At 40.6% G+C, this 24,569-nt stretch overlaps 1 protein-coding gene and 1 long non-coding RNA gene across 2 annotated transcripts in view; both read right to left on the reverse strand.

Annotated features, from left to right (window-relative positions):
- The window catches only part of ANKH (ANKH inorganic pyrophosphate transport regulator), a 96,333-nt gene that overhangs the window by 36,676 nt on the left and 35,088 nt on the right, over positions 1-24,569 (reverse strand). The window contains exon 2 of the mRNA XM_056483256.1: positions 3,802-4,018. Coding sequence (XP_056339231.1) covers positions 3,802-4,018 — 217 coding nt within the window. The remainder of the gene's footprint in view (positions 1-3,801; positions 4,019-24,569) is intronic.
- On the reverse strand, positions 382-3,779 carry LOC130248996 (uncharacterized). Its single transcript, XR_008839722.1, has 2 exons — positions 2,895-3,779; positions 382-1,512 (listed from the first exon to the last, which is right to left on the reverse strand). It is a non-coding gene; the product is annotated as an uncharacterized LOC130248996 (long non-coding RNA).

Genomic DNA, 24,569 nt, shown 5'->3' on the forward strand with positions numbered 1-24,569 from the left:
GAGATTTTTAATGTGCATGCAGTGATCATGCATGTGGGAAGTTTAAAAGTATCAGTGGAATTGCTGGGAACTGCTGAAGTTCTCCCCTGTGCAATCTGTGGTCCACGCTCATCAGCCTGACAGAAATAAATGGACACAAAACAAATCACTTGCACGTCTTTGCCATCTAATCTGCTATAGATTACTGCAAAAGTTAACCTGCACTTAAGTTTACTGGTTACTAAAGTTCCATCCTTTTTCTCCTGGTGATGATAAAGACCTGTCATGTAGTTTTTAATCAGTAAAAAGCAAAGAGGATGTTTCCTCAAAGTAACTGCTGTCCTATCATTTCTAGAACTACTGAAATTATTCTAAAGGACACAAATTTTCTCAGTAAACTAGTGAAAAGTTGAACAAAGCTGTTTTATTGCCAAAGAAAATGTGCATACTCTTCATGAAACTGATGTTAAAAGATTCACTTAGTATGTAAGACTTACCAGCAACACTAAGAAATGCATTATGTTAGCATAATGTTATATAAATGACTTTTCTCCTCTGTCAAACTGGCAATTTAGTAAGATGTCAAAAATATGCAGACAGGCTTAGCATCTTGAATCCACCAAAAAGCCAATCTCTGAAATAATAAGACACTTTAGACGCTGGCTCCACAGTGAACTTCCCACCAGGGAAACTAATCGGTGGCAGTAGCTGCCCTCAAATTAGCCCACAGGAAGGAAGGCAGAATACTATACTCTATTTCCAGAGCACAACAGCCAATCCAGGAATACTGCACTGACAAGGTTTAGAGCAGCGTTGGAAGTGGGATGAGAATATGGTTTTGAATCCCTTTGGCCAACTTGGATCTCAGTTGTTACTGCTACCTGTAAAGGGAGTGACAGGAGATGCTTTGGACTTTGCAGACCTTCATAAGGATGTGGCTGGGTGCTGACTGAGGGACCCAGAGCTTGCAGCTGTGAGTTCAAGTGGTTTAGCTCAGCCAGTCACTGGCACAGAGGACTGTGTGAGCCCTGGTGGGGAAGCAGCAGTGGGGAGCTGGTGCTGAGGCAATGAAGCATGAGTCAGGTGTGTGAAACAGTCTGGTTTGATATTTCCCATGAGTAGAGGCCACTGTTTGTGAGGAGCTGTGTGTGTAGACTGCAAATAGTCTCTATCACAGTTGGAAATGTGGTGATTCATTGTGGTCACTGTGTTTCTACCATCACTTGTTTTCTTCCATTTGGTATTCCTTATTTCACTGGGCTTTTTGTTTTCTGTCTCTTCCTGGGATTTGACAATCCATGGCAGATAGACATGTCATCTTCCTTAGCCCTATATTTATGGCAGGTGGAAAAAATTCAGTCCCCTAAGTGTTATTTGCTTCTCTTTTTCATCCACCAAGCATCATTGACCTGTATTTGTGTCTCTTGTAGCTGGCTTGTGATAGGCTTGCAGCTGCTGAGGAGTACTCTCAGGTCCTAGGAGGCTGCCTGCCACTGGAATCCTTCTCTTCTTCCTGCTAGGCAGGCTGTGTATCTGTGGGTCAGAGCAAATTAATCAGGACTTGAAATAGGTTCAAAGGAAACTTGGAACATAAAATTTGGCAACATCATCCAGGCAATTGGTGCTAGAATCTGACTAACTCCATTCCCTCAGGCGCTCTGCCAGTCTCTGCTGTGGCCTTTGCATATTTTCAGGCATAGACAAGTTAAAATACCAAAAAATATTTTGCAGTCTGTCACCATAAAAAGATGAAAGATTGTGTGCAGTCCTTTAATTCAGGACTTTCAAGTATGGTAAGCACAGCCTCCTTTTTTTCCCAGTATCTGCAGAGTGCATTTCAGAGGTTCTGAACTCAGCAGGGCTCTATTTCCAGGCAAAGGCAAGAAATTTAGCAGACAGGTTTTCCAACCGTTTTTCCAAACACCTCCTTTCAATAAGAAGTCCCACATGGAAAGTCCAGTTATGTCTTTCACCTGGAAATCTGATAGTTATATTTAAAACTTTCTTAAAATCTATCCTAGCTTAAAATAAAACACTGTATGACTAGAAAATAACTTTTTATCCAGCTGGCAAAGGCAAAAACTTTGACCAGCATTGGCGGAAAAGCAAGTGAGCAACTAGAAGAGCAGCTCTGGGGGCTGAAGAAACATTCCAAGCAAAGAAATATGAGAGCCACATGTACAAATGGGCCAAAATTTATAACACTGACTCAATAAAATAGCCTCAAATGTAAACATGTTTAGGAAGTGACCAATGGAAATCAGCAAATTAAATTAACTTGTATGCATGGATTCAGCTTATAAAATCAGTGACATCTTATCCCTGGAACACAGTTGCCCTGGTTAGTGAGCCATTACTGTAAGCATTTTTTAATGACTGTAACATGGAGCAAAACTAAATAGCACAGGGCTCATGTACCAGTGGTAGAATATGATGGTCAAAACAAACTGTAGTGCTTGGGAGGCACATAGAGCTGGTGAATACAGCTGGCAGCCTGTTAAAGGGTAAGAGCTGGGGGCATTTGTATTCACCACATGGATCTTGTACCTACTCAGACAGGAACTGAAATAGCTCTATTCTATTCTATTCTATTCTATTCTATTCTATTCTATTCTATTCTATTCTATTCTATTCTATTCTATTCTATTCTATTCTATTCTATTCTATTCTATTCTAATGATGAACTGCAGCACGTGTTGTCCTTGAGATACTAACAGCCTGATAATAAATGCTGCCTCCCTTCAAGTCCACTCTCATATTTCACAGCAATTCAGGATACTGCCATTACACTTGCATTTCCCATTTTTTGTGATGGAATGACACCCTACTGGTGTGGATCTAATCCATCACATGCCTCCATAGGCTGTCACTCCTCCCTCCCACCCCTTACAACTCTCAGCTTTTTAGGATTTTACCTGTTCAATGCAGTGCACTCTGCTTCTTCCTCCAGCATCTCCTATTCCTTGTTGCTATGGTCCAGAGGTTTCAGCTCTGTAGAATGAGCCAGAAGGTGCAGAGAATCTCCTGGAGTTCTTGGAGAGGATGAAGTTTAAAGTCTTCCAAGTCAAACGGCTTCTATTGCTGTGGTTGATGCTTGAGTCGATATCCCATTTTTCTAGGCTCTCAAGAACTGGCAAATCCTGTGGCTGCCTTTTTTTTTTAATGTTCAGTTTGTATCTGCTTGTGTATTTTCTTTGTTTCAGAGTACACTCAGTGAGCTGGTCTCTGCTTGGTATAAATTGCTCTTGCTAACCTCTTCCTCACAGATTAATTATTCAACAGAAGTGGATGATGCCTAGCAGCAGTAGAGAGTTACTACCTGATATTTTAACAAGGATGCTGGCACCTGCCTGCTGAGACTTTTGTACTGTGAGATAAGTAGAAAAGGAAGTACATAGGGAGTACACCAACAATGCCACCAAGAACTGACAAGCAGCTCTACCAAGCACACCTTAAGTCCTGCCAAACCAACCCAGCAGATATTGCTAGCTGATCATCACTACCTAACAGTAACACTGTGCTATCAGCTTCAGGCAACCCGTCAACCTTAGCAAAGTTCTGCTCACACACCTGACTGAAAGAGATCAGTAGCATGTTTTGTTTCCAGGCAGGAGAGCCCTGTGCTTGGAATCTGCTCCATAGTAACCTGTTTAAAAAGCAATAAAACTTGTGTGGATGGGCATGATACCAGCCCAAGAGAGCTCATCTCCTCCTCATCTCCTGCTGTACTTACAAATAAAATATTAAGCCTACAGCTTAAGAACTTTGAAGAATGGGTGAGGGAAGCAAATTAAAAGTCATATTAACTAGATGTGACCTTACCTATTAAAGTATGAAATACAGCAGCTACAGCGCCAGCCACAACCATGCACAAAACTGCTTTGGTCCTGTCTCTCTTGCTGTTCACAAACACCAGACCTACATTTTTGAAGTCACTCATGGGACCCGTGAAGAACTTCATCAGGGAGTATGCCAGCCCATAGCTGGCCAACATTTCCACAGCATCTTCCTTGACAGCAGCAATGCCCCTATTCAAGGCCTGTGGAAACACAGAAAGAGCACATGATGTAGCACACGTGGAAGGGTACCAAACACAATCTCCTGCGTTAGGTTTATGAAGGAGCAAGCAAATTTAGCTGTCATTGCTTTCACCCCAAGCTGGACTTTATTTCAGCAGCAGTAACTTATGACACCAGCAAAATAATTTAATGCAGACTAAATTCAAGTCAAGTAAACTTGAAGATAAGGTATCTATTTCTGAAGTACATAATGGAACTTCTGCCATACCAGATGTCAGTCTCCATCTTTTTTAGAGTAATTTTATGACCTGCTAATAGTCATGGATAATACAAAACCACTGAAATACTGCTTTGAGGTTCCAGCCAAGATTTCAACACAACATAGTCCTTGTAGGTCATCTTTACAGGTAAAAGCTGTGACATATGCTCAAAGTCGAGGAGTGAAAAAATTTTTTCTGTGTAACAAGCTGTTCACAACACCCCATGTAATTGTGAATAGCTGATATTAGCCCGTGACTTTCACTATGAAATGTGAAATAATGCATGCAATTAAACATAACTGATCTCCTTTCATGTAGCTGACATAAACATATTTGTGTATATACATATTTGTGTGTTTGCATTTGATACCATATTAATTTCTATCCCCCTGTAGGAAATTCAAAAAGAACTACAGCACATATCTTTCAAGACACATTCAGGTACAACTACCTTACTAATTTATTCTAGGCCTATGTTTAGAAAATGTCTACTAATTAATCACAGAGAGCTAGATGGATTATTTTTACAACTAAGATGAGCTGTAAAAAAGATGTGTAACATTCCTTCAGATTCCAACTTGAACCAAAATGCTTCTAAAATATTGAATAAAAATGACAGAATGATAAATTTTATCTGCAGCGTGACAGCATCAATCATCTGGTACACCCAGCAAATGGCTAAAACAATATTAATTCAAAAAGCATGAAGGATGAAATACCACTTGTTTTAACAAGTATTTAGTTCCCATGGGTTACAGCTGATGTGTGCTGACAGGGCTGCAGCAATGAGGCCAACCAGGAACGTCTCACCAAGCCACCACATACTTATACCTCACTCACACTTATACAGTTCTAATACCACTTTATCTGAATGAACAAACCAGCTAGAGGTAATTGTGGTGAAGTCTTTCCATTTCAAGTGTAAGCATAAGCTTTTTGTTGCAGTTATTTGACTTTATTTTCCGTTCCAAAGATCATACAAGCAAGCAACTCCTTTTGACTTGAAAAGAACCTGCATCCCTGAAGTAGAAATGAGCAATTTTCCTACTGTTACTTTCCACTCTTTCTATAAGACATTCTTAATTATTGAAAATTAAGCTGCACTGTCAACATAGCAAAAATCTGTAGAAAATATCAACTTCTCCACCTTTGATGTCTGCCAAATCTCTCTTTTAATGTGCTCTGACCTCAATGCCTGAGACTCCAAATGTTTTCATCTGTCTTGCTCCAGTTTGTTTCTTCATGAAAACACCATACAGCACCATAATGCTAGATATGGAATAACTGCAGCAGCTAAGTGTAACTTTTCCTGGGATATAGATTATTCCATCTATTGCACTGATATCAGTTCAAATTATATTAAATCTGCTGATGCCAAAAGCACTAGTGTATGCACAAAATTGTATTCAAACAATCTGTGAAAGACTGTTGCCTCTGAAATAAATAGTCAAGTGTAGTTGACTTTTCTGATGGTACTTGTGATGGTAAAGAAATCAGTTTCAAGGTGTATAGAGTTACAACCTTCTAATTTAAACTTGCCAGAAATACACCAAATCTCCCAATTGCTGTTGCCAGTAATAGACAAATAGCCTCAAATTATGCCAAATAAAAGGTTCCTTGATCATGGCTCTTCCCCTCTTTTTTCTTCTGTCAAGAATGAAATATTTCTGGCAGCTTCAATTTAAAGAGAAACAGCTAGCTAATATCAGGCAGGCTAGTTTAAAAACTTCTCATCACATGTAAACAGCTGAATTATTTCCAGCAGTTTCACAAGCACAAGTGCTTCCTTCCTGCTTTGTACAACTACAGAATACCAGAGTGTGTGGAGGATGGTAATTTCTGACAAGGTCATGGGATAAACATGGCTTTAAGAAATAAATTTTTTGTCAAAAGGCATGGCACTATGATCCCTCTGCAGAGAGAGAAATCTTTGCCTAGCACAGACCTCGTGCCAGTGAAAACAGCTCCATATGACTCTGGCCCTGGGCTAAGTAAGTTTTTCCATCTAAGTAGGACAGACAGAAAGACTTGAGCACTCCTCTTTCTCTCCCTCTCTGGTTTTACTGATCCCTTTCAAATGAACAAATGACAGCCAAGTAGATAACTGTCTTCCCTAGAGACACACCCAGGAAAGGTAAACAGGCAAAATCCAAAAGGACTTTTGTAAGAGATATGCTGCCATTAATTTTTACTCCTGTGGAACGCGTGGCTGACAGGATGAAATACTCTGGAGGTTAGCTCTGAAAAAGCAATCCTTCTGAATGCTTTTTTGGAAAGATCCTTAGGAAAGGAACAGTCAATAGGGCTGTTTTTAGGGATGGTTTAAGCTTCTGTAGCCTTTTACTTTTTCACTTTAAGATGACAATATAAAAGACTCTTCATCCTCAATTTTCAAAGTCCTATGAAATCTTGCACAGCTTTTCAACCCTATGAAATTCCAAATATTTTTGCTGCTGAAGCTGTTGATGTCATATTTGATATCTTAAATTCACAAAAAATCCCAGATAACTGATAAAGCCGCTTTGGTGTGCAGTATGAAAGACACAGACACTTGATCTTTCATAGCATGCCAGCCATGCAGCTGGCAATTTTCCAGTCTAATTTCCTGTTAGATTTCCAATTAAATCTGTCATAAAGGAAGCAATATAAACCAGGGCAAGGCATCCATTTTTTAATCTGACTCTATTTTGAACATCTTTTGTGTGAACAGAAATCAATAATGAAAGTTCACCAGCAGCATCACAAGGAAGCATACTTTACAAAGATTTGTGTAGCTTGTGAGTGAAGTCACACACAACTAGGCAGCAATAATACCAATGGCAATATTTAACACATTTCACATTTCACACACATTTCAGGTGTCATCCTACTTTGAACTGGCTTATTCATACCATGTTTGATGGGATCACTAGGCAATCCAGATGCTGGAAGACACTGTTGGTGACATCACCTTCGCCTGAGTTCTTAATGTACCACTAATCTCACACAGTAGTAGGTGAAAATGTCACAGTACAGTGCAATTCACCAAATGTGATTAATACAAAGCCATAAACATAGCTGACCCTTCTTCTAGAAATAATAGAAAAAAGCCCACAGATCACTTCCAGGCAGAGCAGAGTCTAGTAGACACATGGACAGGTTAGCTGAAGGAAGTCATATTCCTAAAATACTTCTCAAAAAGGCAGGCACCAAGATACACAGTTACTTCTAGCAATTTCTTCTATAACACATTTGTTACCACTAGGAAAACGAAACCTTTACTAGAGTACCTGCTAACAACCTTTTGAACTCTTTTTTTAATGAATAATTGTGTGCTGTCTTTAATGTTCACTAAAATGAGAGAGGACTAGCATTTTTAATTTCCCATCCAAAATATTAAAGTCAGAGGGATATCAAATACATTTAACAACATTGCAAGTCAGTAACCACATCTTTACAATTGGGTACTGCAGCTGGCTCTAGCCTCTTCGAAGGAACCTATGAGACCTCTATCAAATTTCCAGGACATGCATAATGGATGAATCCAAAACAAATGTTTGCATGCAAAAGCAGTGATTTGAAAAGAAACAGTTGTGAGAAAAATGTCAAAGGTCTAACTTGTCCTATTTTGCATGAACTTTTAGCACTATTCACTAATGTTGGCAGAAAAGGTTTGGTTCCAGTCTAGGGCTACACACCTCTGTTGCCAAAAATTCAAAGGCTGTCTCTTAAGCTGGCTCAATAGTTTGACCATTATGCACATAATCCTCCCTTCCCAGAGACTACTGGATGACTGATATTTTACTTTGTACTGGTTTGGAGGTATAAAAAAACTTTAAAAATCCACCAAGACAGCAACATGTATTGTACAAGTTTTCTTCTGCTTTTAAAACTGATTATTACCTACACACTACCTACATTTCACAGTCTGTATCTAACTGTGCAACATTTTCTATTTAATTTGAAGTTAAATACTGATTCTCCAGTTACTACTTGACTCCAATGCTTGTGTTTTAAACAGGAGGACATAAAAGCCAAGAAATGTAATTTTTGTCAATGCTCAGTTTCGCTTATCCCAGAAAAGCAGAATGTGACATACTGAAAGCTGGCATGTTCCTATGGCTTGTCTGAAACAGGGATTCTGCCTGAGATGTTTTCAAATCTGTTCAGGCTAGTTATCTATTTACAGATGACATCAAAAACCTGCTCAATTTGGCAGTATCTTGACCAAATGTATGTTTGATTCAGCGAACATTTGTAATCTGTTACCCTTCTCTGCACATACCCTTCTTCCTACGTGGTATTCCCTAAGAGAAAGGAAGAGAACCAAAGTATCCAGTTAAAGAGCAAGCTAATATAGGGGGCAATCTATCTCCTGTGTCAAATAATTTCTCTCCTGATGACTCTTGGCTGAGTTTTCATTTACTAAACTCTGTCACATTGAAATCTTCAGCATTAAAAGTTCCAGCTGGCTCTGGCTGTTCTGCTCCCGTGGTCACTGCTGCGGGATCTGTGCTGCCAGAAGGACAGACACCTGACAGATCTGCTGCTCTGAAAGCATGGCAGAATTGCATCACTGTGTAGGTGCTACCTGAGAGCACTGCAGCTGCATCTCTGCTTCTAGATGGGTTTCTCATAAACACAGGAGCCCCCATAGGCAATCTGAGATAAACAGGCAGTGCTTTGACACAGGCCTGTGTAAGACTTCCATGGACACAGGTACAGAAGTGAGAGAAAACTGGGGAAAAATAGCACACACACATTTATTTGAGCTCAAGAAGATTGTCCAAAAAATACTGTATGAAGAGAGCCCTGCAAGAGTACAGGGAGTCAGACCTTGTGTCTTGAAAATTACGACTGAAGAGTATTCATTCTTTTTGGTCTTTTGGGGGGAGTTGATGTTTGCTGTGTTTTGCTCTGCAATGCTTTTACCCTAATTCAGTATCTCTAATTTTTGGGTCAGCATCTGTTGTACCTCATGTGTCAGATGTCTGAAATACCATCTGAGGCCAATTCCTATTAGCCTTTTATTAAAACACTTTACTTTCCTCCTGCTTCATTACTAAAGCTGGCTATGGGAGAACAGCCAGTCACCCCCATCCACATTGCTCTAAGTGCTGACATTGGCTCAACCCACAGAAACAAACCCAGTCCTCAGCAAGAGACCAGAGCTCTGAACCCCACCTGAAGGAAGACAAAATGCCTGTCCTGAGAGAGGAACACCTCAACATCCCTATGGTATGTGGGCTGTCCCTGGAGAGGATGTCCTTGGAAGAGCATTAGACTGACCTATAAAATGAGATATAAAATGAAATTCTTCTGTTGCTTGCTGCTTTTTAATTCATAGTGCAGGGCACGTGTCACATTTTATCTTTAAAAAAAGTTAGCATACAAAAAAACGTCAATTTGATTTACTCTGCCTGCTTACGTAATGAGAATATGGCCTAAAAGAAGAAAGCCCATATACCCTGTGAAACAAAAAACAAACCATGAAAACAAGAACACCATCAGTTTCAACAGAAACTAGAACACCATTGGTTGCAACTTTTCCCCCATTCCCCTTCCTGAGAAGCAAAGAAAAGCAAGAATGAACATTTTTGCAAGGTTCTTACTCTAACAGAAATGCCTGTTACTCTGTGACCATGATGAGGATCTCAGTTTTACTGAGATTTTTTTTTTTTTTTTACTTGTTGACATTAGCCATTTGCTGTCCAATGTCTAGGCTTTGTGTTGTGGGAGAAGTTTAAATAAATACCCTAAATCCAAAATAACATAGTTCTAGGGCACTTGCAGCTCTCACTTGACCTGGGATGCATCAGGGAACTGCACCTTTAAACAGGCACAGCCAGGAATTGCAGGAATAACTAGAGCAGCCGTGGCAAGAGTCACCTCAGTGACAATGGAAAATCCTTCCCACTGCAAAAATTAAGGCAGAGGAGGACATGTCTGTGAGCTGGAGGAGCAGCTATGGCACACTGCCCTAGGGCACCTACTGCCTGTGTGCAGATTAATGAACAACAGGTTACAGCACAATGAGGCAGAGAATAATACACAAACCACAGATGACAGTGGTGCAGGACCACAGGAAAGAAACCAGACTCAGTGAAGCTAAAAAGTGGCTCTTTTCAAATTACATTTGACAGAGTTCCAGAATATTTATGACAGGGAGCAATCCTGGAGAGGTGAATCAGCTGCTGCAGATGGTTGCCTCCCTGTGGGGTGTGGAGAACACCGATCCTGAAGCCAAGAGAGCTTTGAGCCATGACTGTGGGAAGCCCTTCAGGACACACACCCTTGTGGGGAACAGGGATGCCTGACACCAGCATGAATGAGACCTAAACCACTGCCATTTCCAATGATGTCTGCAGAGAAACCTGACTCCTGAGGTGAGACCATGAGCCTTAACTCTACTTGGCCTTTTTTTAGGGGAACAGGACAAAAGCAACATCAGAGATATTCCTCTGCACTGTGACTTTCCTGGTAGCCTCTGACTGATGCTAATCAATTGTCCAAAATGTATTCAAGGGGAAACATGCAAGGGAATGCTTTGTTCCAAAGCAATGTGCCAGCTTTTCATTCAGGTTTCCCTGGAGCTAGTCTGCAAAGGTGAGAAGCATTTGGGATTATGTTGCATAAGCATGGCAAACTCTAGGCTGAGGTTATTTGTCTTCAGATCTTCTTCATGCCAAAGACTCATTTTCCTCACAAAAGCCGTTTCTGTTTCTAAGTCTAGGAGTAGAGACAAATAAAATTGAGACATAAATTGAGATCCAGAAAACTAGGAGAAGGCTGGTTCCCTGTCTCTTCAGATTGCCCAGTGAAATAGCTTTTTTTTCTTCACCAAATTCCATTTTGATTACTTTTAAGTGCTAGAAAACACTGGGGAGGATATAAATGCATATCACATTTATCTACACACAAAGAATATTTGCCTTAATCACAAGAGATACAGTGATACAGCAGTGCTCCTTCTTTTGTTTTTAATTTCCCACAGAAATAGGCTCTGTTCACTTCCACACATTATATCCCCAAAGTGAAATGTAAGCTGATTTCCTATCGGTTGCACATTTCATAAAATCCCTTTTTCTCATGTTTATAAATTAAATCTCTGCAAGGATTATGACAAGACTTGTGTGCATGCCCATGGCAAATCTAATCCTCACAGGTCCCGCACCTGCCAGTCCCTCACACCTCTGGCATATTGCCTTTTTACCAGCACTGAGTCTGTGCTGAAATACTGCTCATGGCTCCCATCCTGAAATGGAGAGTGCCACCTTCTCCATGATTGCCCCTCACTAGGCTCCAGAGTGTATGGACAGGTTGGAAGGGGCCCTGGGGGCCAGCTCAGAGTGCTGGGAGATGTCCTGGAGACCCCACCCCTTCCCTAGACAGCCACCTGAGAGGCCACTCAGCCTGAACTTTATCATGTCACTAAAACTGGCATCTGAAGGCCCACATCGGCCCCCTTGCACATTCAGGTTTGCAAGCATCAGCCTAACTCCACTTCCCATGTGTTCCTGTCTTCTCCTGAAAGATCTTTTTTTTTCTTCATTTCTTACCTATGTTTCCACCTCATGGCAAGAAATTATTTAGCTCTACTTGTCTTCAAATTTTCACCTTCCCTGTTCAGTATTTTTCAGTAATTCAGATGTTGCGTTTCTTTCTTTTGTATTTCTATGTTCATACCCTGCATATGAAGCCAGCCCTCTGTTTTCACATGTTTTCACATAAACAGCTTTCTTGAGTCATATTTTTTCATACAAGGTCACCTGAAACTCACAATTACAAGATCGTGTATGTAGTGTAAATCTATTAAAAAAAAAACTCAAACAGGTAAAAAAAAATCCAAGCAAACAATTCAACATACCTGCAAGAGTACTTCTGCCAACTGAAGGATTATGGAAAATTAATGAGGTTTGTCCCTGGCTTAGTAGATCTTTTAAAACATTTTCCTTATATTTTTCAAGTTATAAAAAATCTTGATGCATAAAGCATTTGGTGAAAATTTCTGAAATCTAGCAAAAGCTATCAAAAATACCAAAACTTGGCCAAGAACCTGCAAAATATGAGTTCAGTACACAGGTTCAGTAAAACTTGTTAGACTACTTTAACTATGCAGAAATCTTGCCTGTGTTTCAGCTGTGCTGTGTGCTCCTGGCATCAAGCTTAGAGCAGTGAAAGTCAAGCATCAAGACCCAGCAGAGACCACACAGGAACCAGGAGACAAGAACACTACCTATATTTGCTTAAAGCAAAAGGCAAAGAATTTCTCTTTCCACAGACTGAAGCTGCAGTACCCTACTATAAATTCATTCTCTCAGGAATTGTGGGGTGATTGATTCTCCAATTTTGCCTCTTTTGCAAAGGACCCTAGAAGAAAGATCAGTAAAATTTACTTTTGTTGTTTAAATTCTTTTATTTCTATACACTTTCCCCTCTTTATTAATAATTCAAAGCCTATGTCCTCCTGTGTGGAAGACAAATAATTGACATATCCTCTCAATCTCCCTTCTGCATGGATTTTAAGGGATGTATTAATTACACCCAGCAAACTGTGAAAGCCAACAATCAAATTCAAGGCCATCAATACTACAACAAAACTTTTTATTATCACCACATGTACTATCCTACCAATTCATGGCTGCTCTAGAGATTATCCTACTGCTGCTGGTGTTTCAAATTACTGATTTTGCCAGAACTGGTAGTCATCTGGGAGAGCTGGATTGCTTCACTGGAATATGGTCATGCAAACACATATTTCGGGGTTTTGTGTAAAGAAGAATAAATTTGTTACTCAGAAGATGAAAGTGTGAGAATTAGGGGGAGCTATTTTTGTTACCTGCTCTTTGCTCCTTCCATCCCCTAATGTGGTTCAAATTCATCAGTAGCCAGCAGCAGACCAAAGTAAGTGTACCTCACAAACTGCTACTCCTCTGCTGTCAGTGGAGCTAGGCAAAATATGTAAAGCAACTGAGTTTCTGCTATTTAATGAACATTTCCTGCACATGTTGAAAGGGTAAAGCAAAACAAAGCAAGTCTGCAGGTTTTGCTCATTCAGCATGAGTAAATGTTCTCTCTCCCTGCCGACAGGAGAGGTAAGGAGCCTGCTGAGTAAATGCATAAATTCTTGTCTTGTCCAATGACTGAGCTTAGGAAGAAGCCTAAGTACTGCAGTATGACAAAAACCCTTGAACAATCCGTAAAATACACATCAAAGCTACTGTGATTACAAAAAAATACACATAACCATCAAACAAGGCTTCTGTGCCTGACTTTGGAAGCTGGAGCTTGACCAGCTGTTCCCAAACATGTCGTACAGCCCCACCTTTTCTGGTACTTAGTGCACCACGCAATTATCTGCTGTCCATTAGCTTACTCCTGAAGCATTTATCTGCCCATGTGGCCCAGCACAGACTCGTTACTTATGTTCCAGGGCTTTGCCCATCTTCAGCCATGCAGAGCATATCTGAGGTCTGATATTTTCCTCAGCTGTTGTGTCAGGAGTGGGGAGCACGGCTGGTTAAGGGCTGTCATTAAGCAGCTGCTCCCTCCAGCACACTCTCAGCTGGGCAAAGCACAGTTTGGGCTACACAAAGCTTATTTGTTAGGTGTGAGAGCCTGTGACTGCAAGTGTAGAACTGCCAGAATAGCTCATGTCTTAATTGCTTAGAAGCGACAAATAGAGGGTACCCAGACCACCAGGCTAAATACAAACTTGGTGTTTCCTCTGCTGGAAACACCCATCATAAATAAACTCCACAACAACAGAAGGAAAACCTTTCATTTGTATCTGTTTGGGTTTTTTTCCCCTTCCATTCTTATTCTTTATAACAGCTTTATTAGGATGAGATTAAAATTACAGTGGACTTAAAAACAAATTGTGGATAGTGGCTGTGGATTCATTTGTAAAGCTAGTGCAAAACACTAAAGTTCTTACAGAACTTTCCAATACTTCAGTATCTGCAGAAAGAGACAGTCTCATTAAACTCATTAAATTCTGCCACTAGAATTTAACTTAATGTATCCATTTAAAATAAATGGAAAGGAGGTGGTAAAGACATGCAGTGGAGGAAGACAGAAAGGAGAAGAGGCAGTCTTTCCCTAAAGTAAAATTTTCCCTCAGAAAAATCTATCCTTCTCTGTCCCCAGCCTAAGTTTTGAGGACCTTGGACTCCTTGCCCGGTTCCCGCAGGTGTTGTTGACAGCATTGGCCAACATTTCCTTTTAAAAATAGCTCGGCTGGTTCTCTCAGTGTCCAATGACACGAAGTCAACAAGTGAACCCACAATGAAATTACTGCACATGGGTTTTTCCAGACGGTGGCTATATGGAGCACAAGTAACAAACAAGTTTCTCTAGAAATCATGCACTCTTTTTAAAACACCCTGCCTTTCACAAGGGGAAGCAATAATAATATTTCTATACAAGCAAGGCTGAAATACCCTTCTGACCTAGAAGAGTGGGGTGTCATGGGAAAGCCTGATTACTGCTGCTTATGCTATCTCATGGCAGCTGGGAGCCAAATTGCTGCTCTTATAATAAATGGCTTTCTGTGACAATGGAAATAAGGTGAAATACCAGTTCATTTGAAATGCAATCAGGCTAGATATGCTCTGTCCTTACTTGATTCAGTGAAAAAGAGGAGAGGTGGAAAATGTATCAATGCTTCAAACTTTTCCTCTGTACTTCTTGGTAACATGAAAGTTTATAAAGGGAGTCAAAAAAGCATTCTTTCTGAATATACTGGGACACAGACCACAGAGACAGGGGTCCACTGGAGTAATCTTTAAATTCCTGGCAGTAATTAATTGCCTAATACCTTCAGCGTATCCCTGGCTAGTGCTTCTACTCAGCCTTAAGCAGTATTTAGTCAGTCTTCTCCACAGAGAAAGAGAGCCTTGGAAGCACCCATGGAGTTGTAGCAAGTCTCTTTAATTTCTATGTGTCCAGGAGGGCTGAGTCTTAATCAGAAGTGAAGTCAAAAGTCAGTTTGTAAGTGTTATTGATTATGCCAAATACATGCTATAGTTTATGCTTAATCTAATTTCAAAATTGTGACCAGACATGCTATGCTGCCACAATAATTCTTAAATTGGGTTTTGCTAACAGCATTTCTACAGACTCCTTCAGAATATTCACCACCATGACACCCCTGACAAACTCAATGCTCTTTTAGCCACCAAACTTAACTCCAAGTTTAAAACTATCTTTACCGACATCCTTTCTCATTCTTATATTCCTGATGCAGTGATCCTTTCTTGCTAGAAGTGATTTTTTCAATTGCAATGAACATTTTTCCACCACTCCGCTTAACTCCTCGACTTGAATTGCACAGGTAAAACTTACTCATTTTCATTTGTTTTATTCAGGCACTAGAGTCTGACTTTTTAAGTTCAGGAAAAACACTGAGAGATTCTCAAAGCTTAATTGAAACTGATCCTGCTACACCATAGTGCAACAAGTCATTTTGCCTAACAGCTTTTCTGTCTGAATCACTGGTTTTAAATAATGGGTGTCTTTACTCAGGGATTTCAAAAGTGGTAAGAAATGCAGTGAAGATAGACTATCTACCATGCTTTCACAGCACTACCCTACATTGTGCTGAGGTTTCATCAGAACACCTCCATTACAGCCCCCTGGCCCCCAGACCAGCCTTGTTCTACTTTCTGAGTCATTTACACACAAAGTCAAATGAGATACAATCTCTTTTCTATCTTCTTCATACGTGAGGTGTTTTGTCCTCTTGCTGATGAGCAGGGAAGTACAGAGGATGTAAAACATTAATTCAGAACTGCTATAATTTATCTCCGAGTTGCTCCAATTCAAAATACAAAATTGGCTTTGGATGGGCATCCTGCCAAGATTCTTAGGCAGGGAGAGAGAGCTAAGTGTCACACTATTGCCGTTATGGGGATTGAAAAATTGAGCTGGCTTGCTTTGATAGCATAGCACAGCCTGTAACCTGAGCGAATACTTCACTACATTTCTCTGTCTACAAGAAAAACAGGTTACTATTTATCCTTTCTGAATCTTGAATACCAAAAGATAAAATACAGCTGTTGGGCTTGCTTAGTCAAGGGCTGCAGGGCAGTTGGGCAAAAACATTAAATGCTCCCAAAACAGCTTCTGAAATGTGATGATGCTAAGGCCACCAACTTGCACTGCATACACCCTAGGGGTAAATAAAATGCTGAAGCTTTTGTAGGGGTGGTGTGTACTAGCAGAATCCAAACACTGCAGACACATGAATGAAGCCAGCAGCACACAGCAAACCCCACAGAACTCTGCTTTTCTACCTGCATGGCAGAAAAATTGAAATTGGGATACGCACAGCCCCTGGTGGAGCACTTCTGGGACCTAAGTGCCAGGAAGGCACTAAGACTACCAAATCTTCAAGTGCAGGTCAGGAATAAATTAGTCCATGCTGATCTTGACAAATAAATTCTTTCTAGCATCAGGGAAATGAGGTCCTGAAACAGACCTTGTAGAGTTGTAGCAGGAGCAAGCATCTGAAATATTTTGAAGCAGTCAATACTGGTTGTGTCTTACAACAAAAACTAGAAGGTATACTTGCAAAGAAAATGAAAATCTCTTTGAGATAGTGCCACATGATGGTTTTAGTAGCTACTCCCTTTGGTCATGTTCTTGCTTATAATCTATTATGTTTCTTCTGAGCAGTCTAGAAGAAACTTGCTCATACTAGTCACAGGTCCCAAAGGAAAACTTAAAACTGGATGAAATTTAAAACTAAATGAGGTTACAGTCAGCTGGAATTCAAGAAATGATCTAGCTTAGGAACTGCAGTTTAAGAGCTGTAGAAGTATTGTGGGATGATCCTCCAAAGGACTGTCATTTGGTGATTGTGATCCTAAAGAGGTGGATCTTCAAAACCAGCCTACTACAACTGTAAAAGCATAGTTTTCCACACAGTACTTACAGACTTTAGTGGTGCTGCACAGCATACATATTTTCTGAACTCTCTGTTTGGAACTCTTTGGCCCAAAGAGTCAAAACTATGACTGTGACAAGAGTAAAGTGAATGCAGGTGTCATGACACCTCTCTTGAATAGTCGAACTTGGGGTTCAGATGATCCAAAAAGGAGACTTTCTCTCAGATCACCCCAGATTTACCACAGGCAGTGAATTCTCTGAAATTGGTGACTCTACCGTGATGACAACGTAGGGCAGGACTCCTAACCCCAGTGAGCTCTGGGGCCCAATCCCCAGGAACACAGATGTCTCTGCCTGCCCTGGTGAGTAACCTACAAACCACAAGGGGTTTGTCGCTGGTGGCTCAATCTAACAGCAACTTCAGCCTCCTTTAGGTCCTCATGCACTTTTATAAAGAGCTCTAAATGGCATCACAGAAAACAGCTTTCACTGCTGCTCACTGTCACAGATGCTTCAGATCTTCACACTTCCCTCCTCTCACCTTCTCCATCCTCGGATGCATCCCTGGCAGCTCTCTCTCTCAGGCCTGGGGCAGGTCTGTACACACTCCCTGTCTGCCATCTGAGCCAGAACGTGGTGGATTCCAGCTGTCCTCACATCTTGGGTCTTATCACAGATAGCTGAACTGGCTTTAAAAGCCCAGAAAATTGCCTCCCGTGGGGTAAGACCAAATTGCCTTAAACATAAGGACTGTATTTTCATAAACTTAGAAGTAGAGGCAATTATTGTATCTCTTTGTACATATTTCACTGTCTATGAGGCAACTGCTTTACAACTACTGTGTTCTCTTTTTGGAAGACCTGATTTTATGTTTTAAATTCCTTTTATAAGTGTTTGATATTGGAGAAAAACCTTTGTTGAGGTTACACTGGAGCAGAACTGTTGCCATCACTGCAAATTTAAGCAACAGTGTGACTGATTTCTCAACTTCAGGCAAGTGTGCCAAACCCCCTCTTTTATAGTAGGAACTAATACGCAATAATTCCGTAACTCAACAATCTCTTCAACAAATACAGCTCAAATCTGGGTGACGAATTTGATTTCTTTTGTTAGCTATATGACTTATTTCACTTTGAAAAAAAGACCAGCCCACTCAACTACATCATCAAATACTGTAATTTCTTTTTTTTGCAGTCTGTAATACATCTGCTGCTGTTGATCAGAAGACTTTTAAGAAAAATAAGGTATTTCTTTCAATTACAGACCTTTTGTGAAATCTTTCCCCTCAGAGACTATCTTGATTCATTTTAATAAAGATGTCTTTGAGGAAGCAGATGCTTGTCACAGTGGTATCTAGTGGATTAAGCCTTTTCTCCTTGAAACTGGTGGGATTTATAACCAAAGAGCATTGAATAATAGCCATTGTAAAATTAAAAGACAATTCTACTCTGAAGCTCTGTGGCATGCTTATCTTGAAACCCAAACAACATAGGACAAAGAAGAATAGTTTGAAACTCTTTCAGTCATGGCATTTATTTCACCCCCAATTTGGGGATCGACTCTTGAGCCCCAGTTTGGGCTAGCACAATTGTGCTCCCTTTGGCTCTCAGGCTCTGGACAAAGATTTACAGCACTAATGGATGTCCTGTCACCAGCAGTAAAACCCAACACTTTCTGCTGAACCCCAGCTGGCTGTGGCAGGATGGAGTGGCACGCTGCTCGTGCTTGTGTCACGAGACTCAGTGCAAACACTCAGCCCAGAGCAGGTCCCTGTCCTGCACCAGGCACCCCGGTGACAGGCCACCCCTCCTAACCTGGTGGAGGGACAGCCTTTAGCTGGAACTGGCACTGGAGCTGAGGTGCAGCAGTCAGCAGTGATTTCTTGGGAAAGGAAGCAGTAGGGCAGTCACTCAGCCAGGCCCATCCCTGCTGCCTGCACTGGGAAAGCACTCTTGCAGCCAGCATCAGAACAGCTGCCAACATCTCTGGGAAAGAAACAAGGGCATAAAGTACAAAATAAAGAGAAAAGCCTCTGAAAAAGGCCATTGTGTTTTTTGGTTAGAATTTTATAAAGCATCACAGGCCCTTTTAAGATAGAGCTTCAACCAGTACTGTGGCAACATAAGCTTTTTCCAAACTCATATTTCACGAATGGTAAGTAAATGTATTTAATGTGCTATTATATGCAAGTGGTAGGAGCTGATCCACTAGACTCTAAAATCAGTGCAAATCAGAAAGTGCACTTTCCTTGAGGAATGGCTTTCTTACAGTGCTTCTGCTCTTCCAGGTATATTACCAGAAGACATGGAAGGATGCAGCAAGTGTCAAGACTTCTCTCATTTTGTCCACCTTCACAAACTTAAACAGGTGAAATTATAACAACAATGGAAAGAAGGAACGGTACAGCTCTACACGAAGTGATTCAATTAAGCTTGGCTTTGTTCAATTTAATATTGCTTTTACTATTCCAAAGATAGTATCTTTTAAAGGGTGCTAACAACCCTCAACCCTGATACCTGTGGTCATGACAGAAGTCACATGTCCTGTTTTGTACAATTTGGGCATGTTTCTCTTAGATGAAATAGTATTGAAGTTTCAATCAACTAATACTCTTTGCTTTCTGTCCTATGTTGGATATTTGAGGGCACAAATGTGCTGTAACCTTCCGTGGAAATTTACATTTCAGGGCAATGTTTATTTGCAGTATTTCACATTGTGCTATGATCAAAGAATTGTATAAATTATATTTATTTATCTGCTTGCTTATTTCTTTTTTAAAATATTGATTAAGAGTAGGATTACTGTTCTTCTCTAGAGGCTGGGAGAACTGAAGCACCTTAAAGCACCCATTAGGTCAAAAATGTTTTGTACTGTTTGACTGCAACAAATGAAGCAAGCCAAAGTGCCACAGCTAGAGTGAGGGGCTGTGCAGAGGCTGGTGAGTGACCCACTGTCTCTGAGACCCTGGAAACCCTTGCCTAGGGCCTTTCCAGCTTTCTGATTTCAGGTTGGGTTGTCTGCCTACAGCAAACTAAAACTGCAAAGCAAGCCTATGGTGGACCTTAACCAAAATACCAAAACCTCCTGCTCCTAAATAAACTGATGTAATTATTATGCATTTGTTGGTTGTTTCAGTGCCAGTATCCTGTCATGCCACAGATCAAGGTTTTCCACCAAGACAAAGTAGTTGGGAATAAATAGATTTTGAAAGAGGAAAGAGAAGTCCAGGTCAGAGAAAGAAGAGATACTATGTTTTGAGCACTATGTACAGTCTAAATTCTTATGCTTCAGAACATTTGAAATACTTTTGGACACTAAGGTGTCCAAACTTATTTGGTGATAAGTCAGTAAATTCTTTGGGATGCCCAGCACTGTGAAGTTGGCATGCTTACCAAACTTGACTGTGACAGAGAGGAGCAATTTGCTGGTAGCAGGAAGGCAGCAAACCACAGAGAAATATACAGGCAACTGTGCCTGCAGTGGCAGATGTGGAAAAGCAGGAGAGGGCAGGTTTGAAAGATCCTATGAGAAAAGGCTCATCAGGCTTAGAGAGGAAGCGACTTGAAGATGTCAGTCCAAAAAAGAGTTGCAATATATGGCTCAGAGACTCATCATCTTCCTCTTTTCCATTAGGACATATCTCTGCTTCTGCATCTCCTCTAAGAGTATTAATCACAGAGGAGATTGTGAAGTCACCTGGGAGAAACAAAGCTGCTAGCCTATTGCAAATGTTCTTCTGATAAGCCTGTTTGGCTGCACACACACATTTTATTCTCAAGGCGATGGAGGATCTCCTGGTGGAATGCTACCAAGTCAGTGGGAAGCAGTAGTGTTGGTTTCAGCTCACAGAAGTCCCAGTCTGTTGCAGATGCCTTTGCACGGGTGTGTGGGAGTACTGCTGGCACTGCTACTCCAGTGCATTCTGACCACATCACGTACTTTGCCCTCACCAAGTAAACAACCAAACTTGCATACTGCAGCAGTAAAAACAAAACAAAAAAGAAAAAAACAAAAAAGAAAAAAAAAAGAAAAAAAAAAAAAAAAAAGAAGAGAGGAAATCTTCAAGCAATGCTAACATAGGAGAGAAAGTAATGATGAACACTTCAGAAAACAGCCAATGAAGTAGAATATTCTCCTCCTCCTACTATTACTTAAAATGGTTCAAACTGGAATAAACATTATCGAAAATCAAAAGAATACTTCCCACTGTATTTTCATAAAATGCAACAAGAGTGAACACAAGCAAAGCTGAGGACTGAAGCCACACTCAGTAAGCTCTTTGCAGGGTCCAGACAACAACAGCTAGACAGTCTAAACTGCAAATCTTTGAAAGAAGCAGTGCATGAAATTGCAGGGGCTTTAATTAATTTGTCATGCTGGTGTTTGTACAATCTGATTAGGTAACAGCATCTGATATGGTATCACATAGGAGAGGATTCATCAGACTGAATAATTACATGGATTAGAAGAGGACCTCTGAAAAGCTCACAGGGCTGGCTCCAAGAGAAATACAAGCAGCAATGCTGAAAGGAGATGCACGGGCCTCAAAGGAATTTACTGGTGGGGCGCTGAAGATCAAGCTGATATTCTTTAGCATTTTCATTAATTTTTATTCACCACATCACAAACACTGAGAATATGCAGATTATATATGCTAGGGATGCAAATCTAGCAAGCACCACAGGCACAGATAGCTTTGAGAATTGTGTAATAAAAAGTTGAAAATGCCAAGCCAAATACTGGAGACTAACAACAAGAATTTCTGGCATGAGCCAGGAACTTGTCAGTTAGACTAGGTGTAGGAACACACTTACAAATGACTGACTGGCAGGGTGATGCAGACATGGAAAAAGGCAAATGCACTTGGAGAACTGGGGAGGCATTTCTGGTAGACACTGAGAAATATTTTTCTCATTTTTTCTCCACAGGATCAAGGAGGCTTTCAGAGCATCCCCAATTCAGTGGAAGATTACTAAATTGATCCACAGGTACAGAGAAACCTGATCAAGCAAGTGGAAACCAGAAGAGGTTGTTTTCCATAGCAAAGGGAAGGTTGAGAGGCTGCTCTGTTTCAACATAACCATGATGGAAAAAACAGGGAAGAAGTATCATTTAATTCAGAGGACAGTGCTGGCCTTAGAGCAAATGGGTATAAACAGGGCTTGCATAAAATCTAGCTGAAGTTTAGAAAATGGGTCTCTAACTGAATCAGAACTGAATCACAAAACCACTTTTCTTCCAAAGGTAACAAGGGCAAAAAGATATGTGGCATGATTCCTTTCAGCAATATATATGCATCTTGTTTACTTGAAGGTAGGAAAGCACAGTCTGGAAAACAAAGGAGTGCCTACATTTTATTTTAAAATTATTATCACAGGTACTAAATCTGCTCGGTTTGCTTGTCCCATTTCACTCCTGTTTCAGTACAACATGCAGCATGAGGATGAGAGAACACCCCCAAAACCAGATTTAAAAAAAAAAGGCTTCACCTCTTTTTGCAAGGGATGTGCCAAATAACAACCTCAGCAGAGGGCTCTAGCTTAAGTCCTCCAGGTCACATCTCAGAGGTGTTTTCCCTTAGGTCTCCAGCTGTTCTCTAACACCAAACAGCTGGGGCAGCCTCTGAGGCAGTGTGCTTCAGTGCTGCTGAAAGCCTGAATGTGTGTGCAACAGCTCTGTTATGTAAGGGAAGGTTTTGGACATGGTTGCTGGGGTTTTTATTAGTCCTGTTTTTTTCACACCACATTATGATTACAGCTTCCTCTTTGCCTCCCCATATCCCCTTCCTCTAACAAGTAACAGGGCAAATGTATAGCCTTTCACAAAAGCCTGTAAGGGAGGGATTGGTCACAACCATATTACCCCTACTTTCCTGTGCTCTCAATCACCATAGCACTCGGCTCTTTTTCTCTGCTCTTACATGGCACCAGTCAGAACCATTCAATATTATTATGTTTACAGGTCTTCTTTTTCTCTTTTAATCATGCTGCCTTCACCTTTTATTAGCCATGCCCAAGTTATCTCCTTTAGCATCAGTTAAATCAATATTTTATTAATATCACTGTCATACTTGACTACAAGTCCAAAGAGAACAGATGAATATATATTAAAAGATACAATGATGATAACTGTATGTGCACTTCAAGTCAAGATAATGAGAAATTTGATTAAGGACTTTCTGTTGTTGTTGGGGTTTTTTTTGTTGTTCTTTATTTAACATGAGCTATCTTGAAAACTTTGCATTTAATAATGCAAGGCTTGTATGGGGGCAGAGTCTGAAGACTGCTTTAGTAAGAATGTGTGACAGGATCTGTGTTCTTCACCTGCTTACACTCAGAAAGATGGGAAAGGCATGAGACCTCCTACACCAGCTAGGTGTAGGAGCCAAGTGCTGTGCCTCCACATGGTTTGAGCCTTGCTCAAAAACTAGGCTAGGAATGAAAAAGACCCTAGTTAGTTTGATACCTCAGCCCACTGGAAAGAAAGACTTCTTTTATGTAACACCACCCTCCTTGTGTTTTCATTACTCAGTTTTGCTTGACTTTCTTTTGTTTGCATTACACTTTTTGATCTTCCAGGGCTACAGAGCCTCACCACATCAGATCACAGTCCGTTCAAAAGCATTTACCTGCTCTAAAGCATGAGTTTTAGAAAACATATATACTGAGACAAACTTAGCTAAAATGCCTGATCATAAAAATGGCTGCATTTATTTTCCACAGCAGCTGCAGATGCTTCAGAGGTGAATCCCAAGCATCCTCTCTGACTCTAGAAATCTTTTCCAACAAGCTTGTTTGTGAAAAATGCAGCAGGAAGAAACTTCAGGAAGAATTCTTCACTGCCTTGTACTTTCTACAGGTATTCACATCTGGATACTCTGAAAAGAAGGAAGCTCTCCTCATGAGGTTATAAGATGGAGGAAAACTGAAATGGAAAATTGAATAAATCTTGCTGTTTTGACTTGTGAGTAATAACTGCTGAAGCCAACTTTTCCATACAAAATGCTCCACTGGTTTATGTGGCCAGGATGTTTTGCCACCAAAATCTAGGTGGAGTCAATTGAAATCTGTCCTGTGGGTTTTGCGGTACACTAATATGTTTTCTAAATTTAATATACTTCAGGGCAGAAGGTTTGAATTCCTGAAGATAGCAACTCATGTATTTTTTTCCTTCTTCTTTCGTGCCAAATAGACCTAGATGGAAAGGTTTCTTACAGTTTTCTGTTCTTCCTACCACAGACCAGTCAATGAACCAAAGTTTATTCACTTTGCCCCTCTGGGAGTGGTATTCATCTGCATGTCTGAGAGCAAATGACTGCTAAAGTAAGGATAAACATCCTGTAAATATCTGGAGGAAGGAGAAGTAAATAGGACCTCTTCTGAGTAATTATAAACTATCTCCTCCATTTTTTTTGGTCTTTTGAAAAAGCGTACATGGTCAG

This window comes from Oenanthe melanoleuca, chromosome 2 (assembly GCF_029582105.1).
Source record: "Oenanthe melanoleuca isolate GR-GAL-2019-014 chromosome 2, OMel1.0, whole genome shotgun sequence".
In the NCBI taxonomy this organism is placed as follows: domain Eukaryota; kingdom Metazoa; phylum Chordata; class Aves; order Passeriformes; family Muscicapidae; genus Oenanthe; species Oenanthe melanoleuca.